The sequence below is a fragment of the Lepidochelys kempii genome, chromosome 5 (genome assembly GCF_965140265.1).
Source record: "Lepidochelys kempii isolate rLepKem1 chromosome 5, rLepKem1.hap2, whole genome shotgun sequence".
Classification (NCBI taxonomy): domain Eukaryota; kingdom Metazoa; phylum Chordata; order Testudines; family Cheloniidae; genus Lepidochelys; species Lepidochelys kempii.
In genome coordinates, this window is record NC_133260.1 from 53,698,846 (window position 1) to 53,717,577 (window position 18,732).

General features: G+C 39.9%; 1 protein-coding gene across 5 annotated transcripts in view; it reads left to right on the forward strand.

Annotated features, from left to right (window-relative positions):
• The window catches only part of VCAN (versican), a 135,845-nt gene that overhangs the window by 80,579 nt on the left and 36,534 nt on the right, over nt 1-18,732 (forward strand). For 4 of the 5 annotated variants that reach the window (XM_073344417.1, XM_073344418.1, XM_073344419.1 and 1 more), the window contains one exon: nt 12,007-17,565. The exons of the other annotated variant lie outside the window; for it this stretch is intronic. In XM_073344417.1, the coding sequence (XP_073200518.1) occupies nt 12,007-17,565 (5,559 nt within the window). The remainder of the gene's footprint in view (nt 1-12,006; nt 17,566-18,732) is intronic. 5 annotated transcript variants of the gene reach the window in all.

Genomic DNA, 18,732 nt, shown 5'->3' on the forward strand with positions numbered 1-18,732 from the left:
AGATCTAATCTTGGTCTCAAAGCACTTGATCTATAGAACAAGAAGAGGAGGCTCTTCTTGGCGAACATGACTGTATTTCTCAGACTGGACTTTAATTCAGCAAATGAATTTGAAACTACTCAACACAGCCACAACAGCAGAACTGTTAGCATGAACCAAAAAAAAACCAAAAAGAAAAGGAGTACTTGTGGCACCTTAGAGACTAACCAATTTATTTGAGCATAAGCTGTAGCTCACGAAAGTTTATGCTCAAATAAATTGGTTAGTCTCTAAGGTGCCACAAGTACTCCTTTTCTTTTTGTGAATACAGACTAACATGGCTGTTACTCTGAAACATGTCAAAAAAAAACATACACCGAAAAAACCCTTCAGAGAAGAGAGGCTAAATGTTATTTCTGAGTTAATTTTAGCTTAACTATCAAGGTAAATAAGGCAGCTTGTTGAGTTTTATGGAATTCAATCAGAGTAGTATGCCAGATTCAGAGCTAGTGCAAAAGTTCCTGTGAAAGTCTTTAGGTTAAATTAATCAGTGACATAAACTGTGTGTGAAAAAAGGGAAGTGCTAAAGAAGTGCAACCTGCATTGATTTGGTATTCAATGGATGTGCAAAGGGAGCAATATATATGCCAAGGTGAAGGAATAGGGAAATGTAGTAAAGTAATTAACAAAGTGTTTGAAGAAAAACTAGATCCCCTCCAATTTTATTTATACCATCCTGTTGGTTGCTTTTCCAGCTACATCACACCCTTTCATCTTCCAGTGTGTAAAGTACACTACTTTCATTTTGTACAACCACTGAGTACCAAAGTGGAGGTAATTTACAGTAGTTTAATGCTTACACACATAATTTACGCCACTGTTTAAGACAACACTGAATTAGACCTACTGACCCAAATTCATCCCTAGTGTAACACCACCGAAACCCTAACGACCAGTTTTTCAGACTAATGTTCATAAGGCGAAATTTGAACAAAATCAAAGGATACATTTCTTCTTTTCATATTGGTGTCTCCTGTTAGGGGAGCTTGCTACACACTCTAACACTATGAAATGAAATCCAGGTCCAATGTACCTCACTTTCACAACACCAACAGCACCAAAATGCTTGATTCATCTTTATTTCTGTGTCTCTTTTATACTCAGAATTTAGGGCCTGATTTTTTGAAGTTCATGAGGGTCCATGAGAGTCTTTCAGTTTACTTCCTTGGGCTTGGATCAGGCATCTCATAACAGTGAAAGTCCTCCTAAAAAAACCCTCCAATTCCATTTACAGAAAACTGAGCTCCACCATCCACCACAAGTTAGTAGGCAAGTTGCAGGAATCACTGGGTGGAATTCTGTTGTCTATCATACAGGGTGTCAATGTAGATGATCAAATTTAAAATGGTCATTTCTGTTTTTACAGTCTATGAATGAATCTATGCAAAAGCCCACCAAATCCATAAATCTTCTGAACAATACTTTTATTCTTTTGAAAGTTTTTAAAATGTTCAAAATCTGTTTTTCATTTAATCACTATTTCTGCTTGAATAGTTGCTGAGCTGAAGTCCTGGGGAGACAAATCTTTTATACATCCTGCCCATAAAAAGAGATCCCTGAAAAGCCCTTCAGAGTTCTTTAAAGAAGATTTTAAAAACCCCTCTTAAAAAAAAACTCTACGAAACATTTTAAAAACTTTTTTGCATATTTTTTTGAGTTAGTTTTCCAGTCAATGGCATGGGAACAACATCTGCCTCACAGTCAGTAAGAAATTAATATTGGGTGAGAACCAACTCCCGTTAAAGTCAATGGAAAGACTTTAATGGGTTTGGATCAGACTCACTGTGGGTAGCAGTGTTAGAAGTCAAGGCATCCCATGACCACAGTGAGTGGGTTCTGGAGTTGGGGAAGCTTTCACTTTTTTTATATTTTTATATATTTTTGCTATATTGTTGATTAGAAATGTTCAAGGAACACACTTATGTACTGTATAAAAAAACATATTTACAAAAACAAAAGGCTAGAGGAAACACACCATACTTCATATCTATTTATCCATCTGTCTACTCCATCTCTGTTTCTAGTCCATACCTCCATCTTTCTCCTCAAAAGTCTTTATTGTCTAAATCCCTTCAGGGCCTGTTTGGATTGGCAATCTGAACTACCTTCCCTTCAGCTGGCTGTTTTTTACTTACTTTTTCCAGGAATCATATTACCAAAGCGCTCCTCTGAACAAATGCCCACTTTCTCTACCTTTCTCCATCATAATGTGGGAAACTATGATAATATTCAGTAGCCATATCCCTTACCTTTGGAATCTTCTCTTTGTCTCTTATTAATAGGGAAGAATCTGTGTCTTTTGGTTATACTTAGGACCTACTAAATTCACGGTCCATTTTAGTCAATTTCACGATCAGAGGATTTTAAAAATCATAAATGTAATGATTTCAGGTATTTAAATCTGAAATTTCATGGTGTTCTAATTATAAGAGTCCTGACCCAAAAAGGAGGGTTTTTGGGGGGGGCGAGGTGGGGGGGAGGGTTGCAAGGTTATTGGGAGGGGGTTTGTGGTACTGCTACTCTTACTTCTGCGCTGCTGGAGGCGGTGGCGCTGCCTTCAGAGCTGGGCAGCTGGAGAGCAGCGTCTGCTGGCCGGGAGCCCAGCTCTGAAGGCAGAGCCACCACCAATAGTAGCATGGAAGTAAGGATGGCCTGGTATAGTATTGCCACCTTTCTGTGCTGCTGCCTGCAGAGCTGTGCCCTCAGCAGCAGCAGCCATTCACCGGCCAACCAGTTCAGAAGGCAGCAGTGCAGAAGTAAGGGTGGCATGATATGGTATTGCCACTCTTACTTCTGCGCTGCTGCCAGCGGGACACTGCCTTCAGAGTTAGGTGCTCGGCCAACAGCTGCTGCTGTCCAGCCACACAGCTCTGAAGGCAGGAAGGGTGGCAATGCTACGATCCCTCTAAAATAATCTTGTCACCCCCCTGCAAGTCCCTTTTGGGTCAGGACCCCCAATTTGAGAAACACTGGCCTCTCCTGTGAAATCTGTATAGTATAGGGTACAAGCACACAAAAGATCAGATTTCATGGGGAAAGACCAGATTTCATAGTCTGTGATGCATTTTTCGTGGCCGTGAATTTGGTAGGGCCCTAGTTATACTAGGGCAGTTGAAAAGGATGTAAACATAAAAGTTGACAATACATGTCAGATATAACTAGTATATTTTAAATTGTTACAAATAGTTGAGTGTTTGGCGTTAGGGGACAAGAGTCCAGTTTAATAGATAGTACTTCTTCTTTTTTCCTTTTCTTATTTTATGATAGATTTCAGGTTTCCAGCCCAATGTCTTGCTTATTTATAAATAACATGGCTATACATTATATGCTGATAATATTATAATATAGCTCATTGGCCATCTGTAAGTGTTAGACAATTTATCATCACCTAATAGGCCTGAGGACTGGCAACTTGATTACTGACATTGAGTCACTGAAATTCTAGTGTAAAGAACGATATTTTAATGAAGGACAATTGAGCTGCATCCTTTATGACAGAAGTGTCCCCCTATGGCCCATGAGCCATACACACCCACCAGATTATTTCGTAAAGCCCCGGCCTGCTTCAACACAATATACTAACAACTGATTCATTAGTATTTTGTTGTCATGTTTACATCATTTTAGTTTACACAAGTGCGTAAATAGACAATACTGTATATAGAAACAACCTATCTAATTACACATAAAACAAGCTGAACTTAAACTATAAATCAATACAGGTGACTTATTGATTTATAGCAGATCGAGGGACGTGATCGTTCCCCTCTATTCAACATTGGTGAGGCCTCATCTGGAGTACTGTGCCTGTTTTGGACACCCCCCCACTACAAGAAGGATGTGGAAAAATTGGAAAATGTCCAGCGGAGGGCAACAAAAATGAATAGGGGACTGGAACATATGACTTATGAGGAGAGGCTGAGGGAACTGAGATTGTTTAGTCTGCGGAAGAGAAGAATGAGGGGGGATTTGATAGCTGCTTTCAAGTACCTGAAAGAGGGGGTTCCAAAGAGGATGGATCTAGACTGTTCTCAGTGGTAGCAGATGACAGAGCGAGGAGTAATGGTCTCAAGTTGCAGTGGGGGAGGTTTAGGTTGGATATTAGGAAAAACTTTTTCACTAGGAGGGTGGTGTAACACTGGAATGCGTTACCTAGGGAGGTGGTGGAATCTCCTTCCTTAGTTTTTAAGGTCAGGCTTGACAAAGCCCTGGCTGGGATGATTTAGTTGGGGATCGGTCCTGCTTTGAGCAGGGAGTTGGACTAGATGACCTCCTGAGGTCCCTTCCAACCCTGATATTCTATGATTCTATTACTTTAAATCTTATTAGAATATGTAGAATCTGTTTAGCTCACACAAGGTTATGCTTAGGTTTATGTGTCCTCCTGTGTAATAAGGTTGGGGTGCTACTGCTTTATGATACTGTTTTCTTATAGGCCAGTTATTCTGCCATGCAACAGTGCTGAATGTTTCAGAAGGGAGTCAACCTGAAAGTTTATCTGAGCCATATTATAGTTTCATACCTAAGCAGAGTTGCTTTTATGCAGGACCGTCATGTCACGTTAGATCTTGAAAAAGCTAACAAAATATAGTATGGTCTGACAGAGATCTTTGCTTGCCTCAGTATTATATGCATTTGTACATGTCATCTAGGTGAGTTTGGAACAGATGTTATTCATTAAATTCATTAATCTACCATAAATCTACCATAAATGATTTAGACTGAGCTAGTAATCTGAGTGGTTCCCAGGTGTGCATTATTACAATAATAATGCACTGGTCAGAACTTGTTAGACATGTTACCCTCCCACAAAGTATTGCTTGTACAGTTCAGTCCAGATTTTCAGAATTTACAGTGTACATTTTTGTGCAAAACCATGTGCATATTCTCATGCCTAACTAGCGAATACAATTCCTATGACAATGGGTGAAATCATAGTAATTTCTTGAGCCCTGTTTAGTCAGTTTGACTGGGCATTTGCTCTTACAACTACTTCAGTTGTGTGTATGGTCATAGTAACTGTTTCCACAAGATAGTCATGCATATCCACATTTGTGTGTGCAATGTACTGAAAGTGTGGTGCTTTGTTTATTGTGATTTATTTTGTTTTCAGTTATACTAAATTCTCTACTACCCAAATATTGAAGACCTTTCTTAGTCAAAAGTCCCACAGTAGGTCTAATATGTCATTTGCACTTGCATATACCCAGTTTCCATGCATGGTGGCATTAATAGTGTTATAAAGAAGATGTGTAATTGCACATGGCTTAGGGCTTCATATTTATTTTGAAAATCAAGCCCTTAATATATTGCCCAGAAATACTGCCTTCCCGAAGTGGGTCTTCCAAAAATGGCTTTACTGCTGAGTAGTAGACACGTCTCTCAAAGTTGATTTATGGGTAGCATTATGGTCATTAATCCTGCAAATTGGCAGGCATTTCACTCCTTCCTTCCCTCTATGTTTGCTAGTCGCCAAATTTCACAAGAAAATTCTCAGTATCTATATTTCTTTGCCTTTATTTGGCAAGCAGAACTGAACAGTACTTTCACATAATCATACTTATACCATGAAGTCTGCCATTGAAAGCTAAAATAGATATAGCACTCTATTACGTGGAAAAAATGTATGAATGAAGTCACTTGAGGTAAATGATTTACAACAATTGGTTAAAATCAGTAAGCTTGTGGGAACGGTTACCGCTCTTTGGCTATATGCGCTGGAGTCCTTGTTAATCTCAAAATAATTCTGTCTTTCCCCAATTGGGGCAGATTTAAGATATTACAGAATTCTGAGTGTGTGTATTTGTATAAGAAATTGAGAGAGAGGAAACAGATATGGCACTGTTCACATAGTCACAAAGTAGGTCCAAAATCAAATCAAAGCCCATTGGGTCAGGAATATTTTGATGGCAACTTACATCTCTACTCCATATATTTTAAAAAAAATTCTAAGGTACAGAAGAATGTAGACCCTCCCCCCATTTCTGATTAAAGTTAGAAACCACTTCAGAGGAAGATACTTTGTTCTCCTGCATTGCAAGCCAGACTGAAAAATGCACAAGTGGAGTGGGAGATTAATAGAAATGTTTGAAGTAGCAATGGCAAAACATGAGCAGTATGAATGAAGAAGCTTTAGAAAATCAGGGAGGTACATTAGCCCAATCTAATGTACTGGGACACGTTGTCATAACAGTGTATGGGGGTTATGTGCCTAAATTCTACCGTCTGTCAACGTAATTAGTCATGTTGAATTCTTTCCCAGATTTTTGGCATTTAATGGATTGCTCATAGGCTGTCATAGAGCACACTTTTGTCTTATCGGTTCTGTGTTGTGGTGGAATATGATTCCATCATCATGTCCTAGAGTTTCTTGCGGTTTGTTTCTCACCAGGTAGGAGATTTATTTTGATTTCTTTTATTTATAAATGTATTTTTAATCCTGTAGGATCTATTTATAAAAATAGTTTCATTACAAAATATAATACACAGTGGGTTTGTCTTTATGAATAAAACTGACAAAAATACAGCAAGTGGTTTTAATCTTTTATCAAACAGGTACAGCGATCAGTATTTCAAATCTTTTTGATAGTGAAGAAAATAGAGGGGCAGGATCCTTCCTCCCGCTGTGTCCCTGGATGGTCCTGTGGCAGCAAAAAGGGTTTGTAAACACCCTGAAGCCAGCTAAGGAGAATTCCCCTGGAGGAGGCATTATGTTAGGTAGCCCTGCCCTGCCCAGTAAGGGCTCCCAAAAAGTCCAACTGTAAGGGAGGGAGAAGTCTCAGCATCACAGTCACCCACAGGGCAGCCCAAGTAGGTTACCATAATTTGTGCTGTGTAAGTTATGCATGGGGCTACGTTGGCCTCTAGAGCTGCAGAGAATAGTTGTTATGCTTATAAGAAGCACACAGGATCTTTTTCTAGGGAAAAGGCGATACACCGCGTTTATTGGATACACCACAATTAGCATATGCATTCAATCACACACGCGCTCTCTCTCTCTCTCTCTCTCTCTCTCTCTCTCTGTCCCTCCAGTCGATTTTATAGTTACCTGTCCAGAGTCTGGATCAATCTAGTGGCCAGCTAGGTTGATCACGGGTAAGGAGGAGCCGGGTTCTGTCGGTCGTGACAATCTCCGGGCGCTTCCAGTCCATTCTCGATTCATCCCTAGAACATCTGGTCCGGTGATGGCCTTCACACTTATCTTTTAGCACACACATTCCTCATTTGCACACAAAACAGGATTGATTTACACAGAGCATTTGAACAGGAACATCAATTTGCAATGCAGAAGAAAACAGTCATTGCATTCTTTTACTTATTTCAAAATGCTAAACCTATAACAAAGTGGTGACCCTAAAGGTCTGTCACTACCTTGAAATCCACTTCAGACACAAGATTCTGTCTGATGCATCTTTACCAATGGCACACTAGGCCAATTCCTTTCTGCTTTCAGAAAGGGTGGCTGGCAGGATATGATCAAACCATACTTCAATACATTTAATACATGCTACACAAAATTCTTTATCCTTCATTCTAAATTATACATAATACAAACATAAAATCCTACTACTACATAGGGAGGGCACAGATGTTGTTTAAAGCACCTTAAAGCCCTCTGCCCCAGGCTACGAGGTTTGTGCTGTGCCACTGAGAGATGCAACACGGAGTCTCAGCCAACGTTTTTCAAACATGTCCTATAATATATTAATAGAAATACAGAATACTAGAGATGGGCTGACCTACAAACATTGGACATGGATCTCAATTTCCCCACAGTTTGTGTGATGATTAAGTCCAGAGTTTTGGTTGGGGTGTGTCATGATTGCATACACTTCATAACTATTAGCTTGCACCAAATCCCGAAGCCCTTACTTAGTTTTTACTATATTCCTCACCCAAGCCTCCCATTGTCTCCTCAGCTGAAGTTTTACCTGATTAAGGACCAAGTAAATTCTTCAGGACTTGGCCCATAGTCATTAGCAAGACACTGGGCAAGATTTTTAAAAATCCAGTTGCAGGTGCAAATCTGGTCATACGAGGTGCAATACTCTGAAACTATTTTTTCCAGGCTCAAAATGCAGATGTAGATTGTTCTGGCATAGTTTGCATGAACAAAATAATGAAACTGGATCTGTGGAAAATCACAGACTTCAAAATATTGCCCATTAACTTCATTTGACTTAACACATTCTTCTGCATAATGATCAAAGTGATTACTATACCACCAAAGGTTACAAAATCCCTGTAATTAACTGATGCTCACATTTAGGAGAATTATTTTAAAGGAATAGCACTTTGTCACAATTTGCTTTTTTACATCTTGTAAGAATTTTTTAATCAGGAAGGTTAATTTATTTATGGTACAGTAACTCCTCACTTAAAGTCTTCCTGGTTAAAGTTGTTTTGTTATTACATCACTGTTTATTAGAGAATATGCTTGTTTAAAGTTAGATTAGTCATGCCTGACTAATCTAATTGCCTTCTATGGTAAGATAACTGGCTCTGTGGATGAGGGGAAAGCAGTGGACGTTTTATTCCTTGACTTTAGCAAAGCTTTTGACACGGTCTCCCACAGTATTCTTGCCAGCAAGTTAAAGAAGTATGGGCTGGATGAATGGACTATAAGGTGGATAGAAAGCTGGCTAGATCGTCGGGCTTAACGGGTAGTGATCAATGGCTCCATGTCTAGTTGGCAGCTGGTATCAAGTGGAGTGCCCCAAGGGTCGGTCCTGGGGCCAGTTTTGTTCAATATCTTCATTAATGATCTGGAGGATGGCGTGGATTGCATCCTCAGCAAGTCTGCAGATGACACTAAACTGGGAGGAGAGGTAGATACGCTGAAGAGTAGGGATAGGATACAGAGGGACCTAGACAAATTGGAGGATTGGGCCAAAAGAAATCTGATGAGGTTCAACAAGGACAAATGCAGAGTCCTGCACTTAGGACGGAAGAATCCCATGCACTGCTACAGACTAGGGACAGAATAGCTTGGCAGCAGTTCTGCAGAAAAGGACCTAGGGGTTACAGTGGACGAGAAGCTGGATATGAGTCAACAGTGTGCCCTTGTTGCCAAGAAGGCCAATGGCATTTTGGGGTGCATAAGTAGGGGCATTGCCAGCAGATCGAGGGACGTGATTGTTCCCCTCTATTCGACATTGGTGAGACCTCATCTGGAGTACTGTGTCCAGTTTTGGGCCCCACACGACAAGAAGGATGTGGAAAAATTGGAAAACATCCAGCGGAGGGCAACAAAAATGATTAAGGGACTGAAACACATGACTTATGAGGAGAGGCTGAGGGAACTGGGATTGTTTAGTCTACAGAAGAGAAGAATGAGGGGGGATTTGATAGCTGCTTTCAAGTACCTGAAAGAGGGGGTGCCAAAGAGGATGGATCTAAACTGTTCTCAGTTGTAGCAGATGACAGAGTGAGGAGTAATGGTCTCAAGTTGTAGTGGGGGAGGTTTAGGTTGGATATTAGGAAAAACTTTTTCACCAGGAGGGTGGTGAAGCACTGGAATGTGTTACCTAGGGAGATGGTGGAATCTCCTTCCTTTGAAGCTTTTAAAAGTCAGGCTTGACAAAGCCCTGGCTGGGATGATTTAGTTGGGGATTGGTCCTGCTTTGAGCAGGGGGTTGGACTAGATGACCTCCTGAGGTCCCTTCCAACCCTGATATTCTATGATTCTATGAAAGTTGTGCAATGTTCTAACACTTTCCACCCGCCTCCAACACCTCCAACAGGCCCCACGGATCCGTGCTTCCCCACTCCCCCTCCACGTATCCCACCCGCTGCAATCAGCTGTTTCACGGTGTGCAGGGAGGCTCGGAGGGAGCAGGGAGGAACGATGACCCAGCGTGCTCGGGGGAGGGGTGGAGTTGCATGGGAAGAAGTGGGGTGGAAGTGAAGAGGGGGGTGGGAAGTGGCAAGGTGGGGCCTCGGGGGAAGGGGTGGAGTGGGTGGCGGGTCCTGGGGCAGAGCCTGGGGGTGAGCACATCCGAGCAGTTTGAAAAGTAGGCGCCTGTGGCCCAGAAGCCTGTGGCTGTCTCCAGCTCTGCAGAGATCTAGAGGCCACGTGCCTCTGCGTTGTGCGTCCCAAGCATACCATGCAACCTGGCAGATTAGTTCCCTTAGGAGATGACTGGTCTCCCCAGCACCCCGGGGGGCTGGGGGGCCATTCAGTGACTAACTGGAGCAAACATTTGTGTGATCTGCTGCTCAGAGGCCAGCGGAGACATCTCCATCGGCTGTTGGGGAAGGATGCAGCAGTGTCCCTTCCTATGTGCTGCCACTTGCCCGCTCTGCCTGGCTCCCGTTGAGCTCAAACCCACAGAGCTTGCACAGGGAGGACTCTGCAGGCCTAGGAGTGGGGGTGTTGTTGACCCACACCCTCACCAGAGCTCTGGGACCAGAGGATATTCACTTACTTAGTCACAGCTGAGAGTCAAACTGCACATAATTTCTTTTGTCTGGCGAAAAAATTTCCCTGGAACCTAACTCCCGAGCCCCAGTTACATTAATACTCATGGGGAAATTGGATTAGCTAAATATCGTTTAGCTTAAAGTCGCATTTTTCAGGAACATAACTACACTGTTAAGTGAGGAGTTATTGTACTATGTCATTCACGGTGTATATAGCAGGAACAGAATCTTTCCTTTAATTTAGCTTTTCAGGTTCATAGGGTGAGTAGCATTTATCTGATCATGCTAAAGGGTAGAAGCTAGCTATGTCAGGCCAGATTCTCTACTGGTGTAAACAGGTGCAGCTCTATTGGCTACCTCAGTTTACACCAGCTAAGGATCTGGTTTATCTTATTTGTCTAGAATTACATGTAAGAGAAATTTGTAGATTAAAAGTTGTGTACAGCAGCACAAAACTTTCTGTCTACAAGTCAGTGGAGCAAATAGTTCTATAAGACCAAGTATAAGACAAAGAGAGCTTATAACTCTTGCTTATCTGAAGGTGACAGGCATCCTATAGTCCAGAAGATCTGAGATAAAATGTACATGTCGGGGGAGATTTTCAAAAACACCCAAAGAATTTAGGAGCATAGATCCCAGTGGAATTCAATGAGATTTCTATACCTAAATTTCTTACAAGCATTTGGAAATCTCCATCTCAATATTTGTTCAATTGCCCTAAAGAAAAACATCAAATTTTTTGCAGTATATGTAAACAGTGATACTATTCAAGGTATAACTGCAGAAAAAATTAACTGGCATTTATCAAGTCTCATTGAATTTAATAAATGTATATGTTCTATGGCATCATTTTTGTGTACAATATATTTTTATGTATGGTTTATTATTTAATATATTTTCTCAATAGCCATAATGCACCTGAGGAGTGACCTATCATTTACTAACCAAATGGTCAAGCGTACAGAGCAGAGTGTCTCATATAGCCTTGAAGCAATTACTTTCATTCAAGCTAGCATGTATTCAGGACAAATGGCATTGGGAAGACATGTGCTGTACTTTTTTTTTTTTTTTTTTTTTTTGAACATGGGAGGCTTCACCTCAGTTGCTAAGGAAGATTAGTTTATGCCACAAATCCACAGAAGTAATATTGCAGTTGGGCACCGCTGATAGCTTCTTCTATCTAAAACTGATTTTTTTTCTCTGCCCCCCTTTACATCTGTATAGAATAGTGTAAATCTACTGAAGGAGAAGTCAGCACAAGGCTATTTCTGTGACTAAACACACGTGTTTTATGACAATCAATGGTATTTAAAAATTGGTGACCTCTGTGTGCAAAACCATTTGAACTGGTAAAGAAAGTGTGCAGTTTTTAAAACAGGTTATATTTAACTTATTTTGCTAATAAAATAACATACTATATTTAATTTATTTAATTTGAAATGCATTTATTTTTGCTATGATAAATTGTTTGTCCTGTCTATGGCTAATATAATTCATTACCACACTTGTCATTTAAGGATTGTGAAAAGCTCTTTCTTTTTGCAGATCTATTTGATTATGAAATACATTCACACACAACAGATGAACCCCCCATAGACGCAGACTCACCACAGGCTGAACCTTGTACCTCAGTCCCTGATCAAGAGTCTTCTGAGTACCCTGCTGGAATCTTTATGGAATCTTTATTTCCAGTTTTTGAGTTTGAAGAAGATGAAGACTGTGAAAATACTACTGATGTTACAACTCCTCCAGCATTGCAGTTCATCAATGGAAAGCAACAGGTGACCAGTGCACCTAAAGACACAAAAGCTGAAGAAGCAAGAAGTGACCAAATTGAAAGTGTTACACATTCCAAAAATGTCAAATTTTCACAAATCAACAAAACTAACACCATAATATCTGAAAATGAGGCCTCTGGTACAATGCAACCAGATGTATCTAGAGAAATAATAGGGGCATTTGAAGTTACACAACAACCTACAGCAGATGTTGCAATGTTGGAACCTGTTTTAAGTAGTGAATCAGAAGTTGCCACTACAAATAAATCTGAGGTACCATCTATATATGGGCAATCTTCATCAGAAACTTTAGAGACCTTAAAACATCATGGAATTGAATTTCAGCAAAGCTCAATTAAAGACCCCAAAACCTTGCCTTTGATTACTATAGAGTCTTCTGGAGATGCTGCCATTGACCCTGAGTTCCCTGTCTTTTCAGAAATGGTGAAAATGACAATAAAAGAACATGCAGAAAAAAGTTCTGCCGCAACTTCTGCTCCCAGTCCAGTGTCTGATACCGCTACTGTAGACATAGGCCTAAAAGACCGTATGCCAGAAAAGGAAACCTCTATTCTAAGAGATGATTATAAATCAACTATTAAGCCTGATAGACTTCCTCCACTGGAAACCCTCGTAGAAACAACAAGAAGAAGTCATATAGTGAAGTCTGTGGCAAGTCCTACTTCATTTATAATACCAGAAGGCTCTGGAGATGTAGAAGAGGAGGATGTTGCTCAAACTTCAGCTATGGTGACAGAGACTGTAGTTACTGAAAAGATTTCAGTAGAAGAAACTTTCTTAGGGTCTGGCAAACTGCTGACGGCAGAAATTACTGCCACTGTTTCAGGAGCCACCCTTTCTTTGCGTAAGGAAACTAGCAGCACTTCTTCTGTTTTTGATCAAAGTTCTGAAGAAACTGGTACTACCACATCTGTTGTTGGGTTGGTTACTGAAAAAGGAGTTAGCGGTGCTACTGGAACGGAAATGACAATGAAAGAAGATGAAAAAGAAGCACAGAACACCGCTTCTTCAACTAAGGAACATTCTTCTACTGTTGAGATAGGAAAGTCAGTATTCAGTGATGGACAGGAAAGCTCTAGTAACACAATTGGAATTGTAGGTCAGGAATCCACTACTCTCAGCAAAACAATACCAATGACAGATTCCACATGGCCTGAAAGCAAAGTGTTTACTGCTGCTCCTTTCTCCACAGAGAAAAGCCTTTTTATAGATGAAGGATCTGGGGAAGAACCAACATACACTAAGAAAACCATTGGAGACATAATTTCAGGGGGTGTCACAAGAAGAGTGGTAAGTACTGATCCCCCATTTATTGATCTAGGTTCTGGAGAAAGAGATGTTATTGATTCTACTGCCATTATTTCAGTTCTATTGGGGTCTGTGACTGGGGGCATTGAAACTCAAACGAAAAAGCAGGAAGGAGATGTCTACAGCACAGATACTTCATCTGTGGAATATACAACAACCGTTGAAGCAACAAAGTCAGTGTTAAATACTGAGTCAGATGACTCAACTAAGGAAGCTGGAATAGGAAGGCAGGTATCTAAGGACATTTTTAGTACAGGTAAGCCAGGAGAACAAAAACATGAAACAGAAGCATATTATTTGATTACAACTCTTCCTTCTCAAGAAAAATCTTTTACTCAATCTAGAAAAGAGATGACAACTCATATTGCAACAGAAGAGCAAACTAAATACTTAGAAAACTTTGGGGTCACCTCTTCTGTGGAGTCTGTTGTTAAAATCACTTCTCCTGACACCATTGTGACACGTGCTGTCAGCAGTATAAACACAGTAACTGAATCTACAGAAAGTGAAAGTGGAAGAGACAGCTCACCAACCATCTCAGCAGAGAACATTATCCTTATGGAGGCAGGCTCTGGAGAAGAATCCAGAGATGAGAGCGGTACCATGGTACCAGTGCCAGATGGTTCTACAGAAAAAGTACTTGGTACTAATTTCCCATTAATTGATCAGGGTTCTGGAGAAGTGGATTCTGTCATTGAGTCTTTTACGAAAACTACAGCTTCACCACATTCAGCAGTTAGAAGACCAGAAACACAAGCAACAGAAGATGAAAGAGAAATTATCAGTACAGCATCTGTGGGTTATTCCTTTGCTGTTGAGTCTGCAAATTTAGTCATGAGTACCAAAAGTGAAGTCAGCACAGTTAGAACTGGAATTACAAGAAAAGTCATCACTGAGGTACAGATAGAAGAGCAAATGCCTACTGAATCCATAACAAGAACTTTTGCTACAAATCTTCCTTTGGAAGAAGATATACGTTCTGACCAGAATATTTCTGCAGAAACTTCACAAAAAGTTGTAGAAGCCTCTGGAATAACAATAAAATATCCTGTCATTAAAAGTACAGAATCTACCCTAGAACAACTTGAAATTTTAGTTGTTCCCACAGTTAGTCCATATTCAGAAGAAAAGAAATTGGAGATAATTTCTGGCACTGAATCTGTTGAAAAAATACTTTCATTTAGTGATACTACTCTAGTAACTGAGGCCATAAAAATTAAAAGCAAAGATATAAGCTCTCTAGCTACACTTACAAAGAAAGAAAAAGACTTGGTACAAAATATTTTCCCTACAGAAGACATTCATGGATCACTTCTGATCCCCAAGGGTGACGAGCCAACTAATAAAGAGATCAGTAGTGATACATTGTTTTCAGGACAAGGATCAGGAGATGAATTTATTAGTGTTCCATCAGCAGTGCCACTGAATTCTGTGACTATAAAAGAAATCACAAGTACTTTAAGTCCTGAAGCATTTCATCCTAAAAGTGTGGGACCAAGACTTTCTACTGACAAAGCCCAAGAATTTGAAAGTGGTCAGACTGAATCAAACAAGGATTCCAGTGAAGAACTCAGGCTATTCAGTTCTATAACAAAGGCAGTTTCCGAAACAACAGAGAAAATGGCCACTAGTACCTCCGCTTTAGCTGAAGAAAGTTCTAGGAACTTCAGTACTAAAGAAGCTACCACAAAAGAGACATCACATTCTTTTTTAATCACTGAAGACTCTCACAAACAAGAAACTTTTCAATGGGTAGAAGAAAATGAAACATACGGAGCACCAGCTGCTACTGATCGAGTTGTTACTCAAGAGGAAACTTCACAATTGATGACTAATGAAAACATAACTGCTGCTTCTGTATTCTTTAATGGAACTCCTCATCTTGAAACAGAGGAAGCACTTGCAACATCAACACCAAAAATGCCTCCCACACCACTATATGAAAGTTCTGGAGAAGGATCTGGCTGGGTAGACATTGTGGGGTCATTTCACCCAGATGCATCTACTACCCATTTGCGAACGCCGGAAATAACAGTTGCTCCTGATACTCATGAGGAAAACTCTTCTGAAGAACTGAACACAGAGACAGTATTAAATGGATCACAAACTGTTCCAGTGTTATTTTCCACCCACACAGAAGAAAAAGAGATCTTACCAAACCCGACTAGTGTTCAACCGAAGACCTTTACAGATGAGAGTTTAATAAACGATACAAGGATAGAAAACAAAATCCTCCCAAAGCTTGATGACTTCAGAAATGTTACAGGGAATGTTTCTGCTTTTAATGAGATCACACTAATTGAAGTACGACTAGGAATCACATCAGATGAAACAACAATCATAGATGTGGATCATTCTAAACCAACGCATGAAGATATACTAAGTGTGCAGACAACTCCAGATACAGAGACTCATTCAACATATGGCAATAATGATAGCATAAATGTTGAAGAAGTGAAGGAGTATGATTTAACATCTAAACTTTCTACAGCTGAAGAGAAATTATATGGATCTGGTGATAATCTTTCCATGACTATTTCCAGTAAGTCAATAAATAATGAATCAGTAACAGCTGAGAACAGACCCAGATCAGATGACACGGATTTTGGTTCAGGGGATGTCATGCAGTTCACAACGGAAACTCCCATCACTGGTGAATTCTCTGAACTGGATATTTTGCTTCCAACAATATCATCAGTGGCCAGCCCTAGTGTGCCCCCCCGAGTAAGCGAAGAGGCCAAAGAATCTCCATTTGAAACTAAACATGTAGCACCAGAAAATAAAACAGAAGGCCTCCCTGAATCAAGTACTTTGTCAGACAACCAAGTGATAGCAGATCAAAGTGAAATAGTCTCTACCTCTGGGTATTCAGGAATGGGACAAGAAGAGCCTGATGAGGAGAAGCCTTTGTTTCCTTCCTTTAGACCCGACTTACCTACTGAGACAGAACAGGCTTTCACAGCAAACATGTCTGATGTAAGTATTGTTACCCCACAACTTGTATCCCAAAACTTAACAGAGTCACCTAATATAAGTGAAGTAAAACATCATACAGTTTATACAGAAACAAAAACCATATCAACAGAATCTGAAGAAACAGATCCAGCCAAACCTTTTCCTGTAACTCAAATGCCAAAATCTCCAGTAACTATCCAGTTGGTTAATGAAGTATCAGAATACCCTGAAATAATCATTCCAAATACTTTGTCATCAACTGATTCAGACAGGTCTAATCAAACATCAGGCCAAACCTTCAAAGAAGTTAGTTCTGATGTTTCAGCAACTTACAAACCACCCACCAAAGTGCTGTCCACTAAAACTGAGTCTCCACTAGACTCTTCTCCTGAACCTGAATCAGAAAGCACATCTGTTGAAAGTACTCCTGATTTTAGTGGACAGATAACAGACAGAACAAAGGAGAAAGAAACTTCCATAATAGAATTAGTTACTGAAGAACTAGCAACCATTTCTGAAGATTCTCTATCAAAATATGTCATACCAACAGCTTTTATACATTCTGGAGAAACAGTAGACACAGATATTCCAGAAATTAGTGCAGAAGATGAAACTTCTCCAGAGAAAGTGAAAGATCCCAATCAAGTAGATGAAAGCAGCACTGAGGGAGCTTTGCCCAGGCTATACACCACACCAGCTTCAGTGCCACATGAAAGTATAGCAGGTGGAGTATTTAAGCCTGGCCAGGCAACTGTTACAATGTTATCTTCATCTTTACCATCTTTGGATACAAGCCTGGAAACACAAACAACTGTGGTAGGACAGAAGGAGTCCACAACAATTTCTTCTGACATTGCAACAAAGATTCCAGCCCCTGAAAACATTCCTGAGTATAATAAACAGACAACAATAAGCACAGAGGACCTAAACACTACTGAACTTGTAACTTCATCATTTTTCCTTCTGGACGTCACTAATGGATCAGATTTCCTGATCGGCAACAGTGGAGATTCTGTTGAAGGCACAGCGGTCCATATACCAGGTGAGATCCCAATCTGATAAATACCATATAAACTTGTTTTGTTACCAGTAAACATTTAATTTGTTCTTTATTTTCACTTGAAGACTTTATTTTATACTAAAACACTAGGTGGTAGCAAACATGTGCTTGTATATGAGAATCAAACTACATTTGGAAGGCAATGAAGATAATACACATAAAAGCATTATACAATGCTGAAATCAATACAATGGTGAAGCCTACTGAGTACAAGTTCAAAGAAAACTAGGGGGCTGATCCAAAGCTCACTAATTCATAAGTGACCTTCCATTTGCATCAATGGGTTTTGGTTCAGATCTGAGGTGGTGATATAGAAGAAAAGGAACATTGATCCTCGCACAGTATCCAGTTGTAGTTACTTTATTTTCATGTTCCTAATGGATATGTAGATATCATTAATTTATTTGATGAATGTTGTTGCATTAGCATGACAATTGCAATGTACAATTATTCTACAACTCTCATGGCTTTCATGGAATATTCCAATTTATTTGGAGAACAAAGCCAGGGAACTCATCAAGTAATTGCAGACAGGCTTATCTATAATACAAGTTTAAAAAAATATATACAGGATTAGTCCCAAGACTGGCTGAAGTTTGAGGTTTTAAAAAAATTCAGCTATTGAATAATGGTTGGCTATTGAGCAATCTGACTGGTTTGATACAGCTTCTGTCTGATATAAATATAAACCAAAGATCCTTGGCTTGGACAGCATTTGGCATAACACAAGCTATACAGATAGAATGATTTCTGTGTACAATAGCTACTATTCATCATTTACCTGTATATGGCTGGCATGTTGAGGTAAGAACTGGACTAATATTTTAAAGGTGGTCAATATCCTAGTTTTGATCATTTTTTCAAACAGTTTGGGTAATTAATTGAACTCAATAGAAAGACTTTGGATTGTGTCCTATATACCATAAAGGACAAACAAACTAATTTGGAAAATGTAAACAATGTCTGAAACATTTGCCCATGTCTTTGAATCAAATTAGATTAAAATAGGACCTTTTGCTTCATATCTGCTCTCTCAGACTCCCAATATAGCTATGGGCTTCCTTCTTGCAGGTCAGAAGCACTTTATTAATTGGTTTACTGAATGCTTAAGAGTGCAAAAAGCACAGGTGATATGTAGAGTAGCTACCT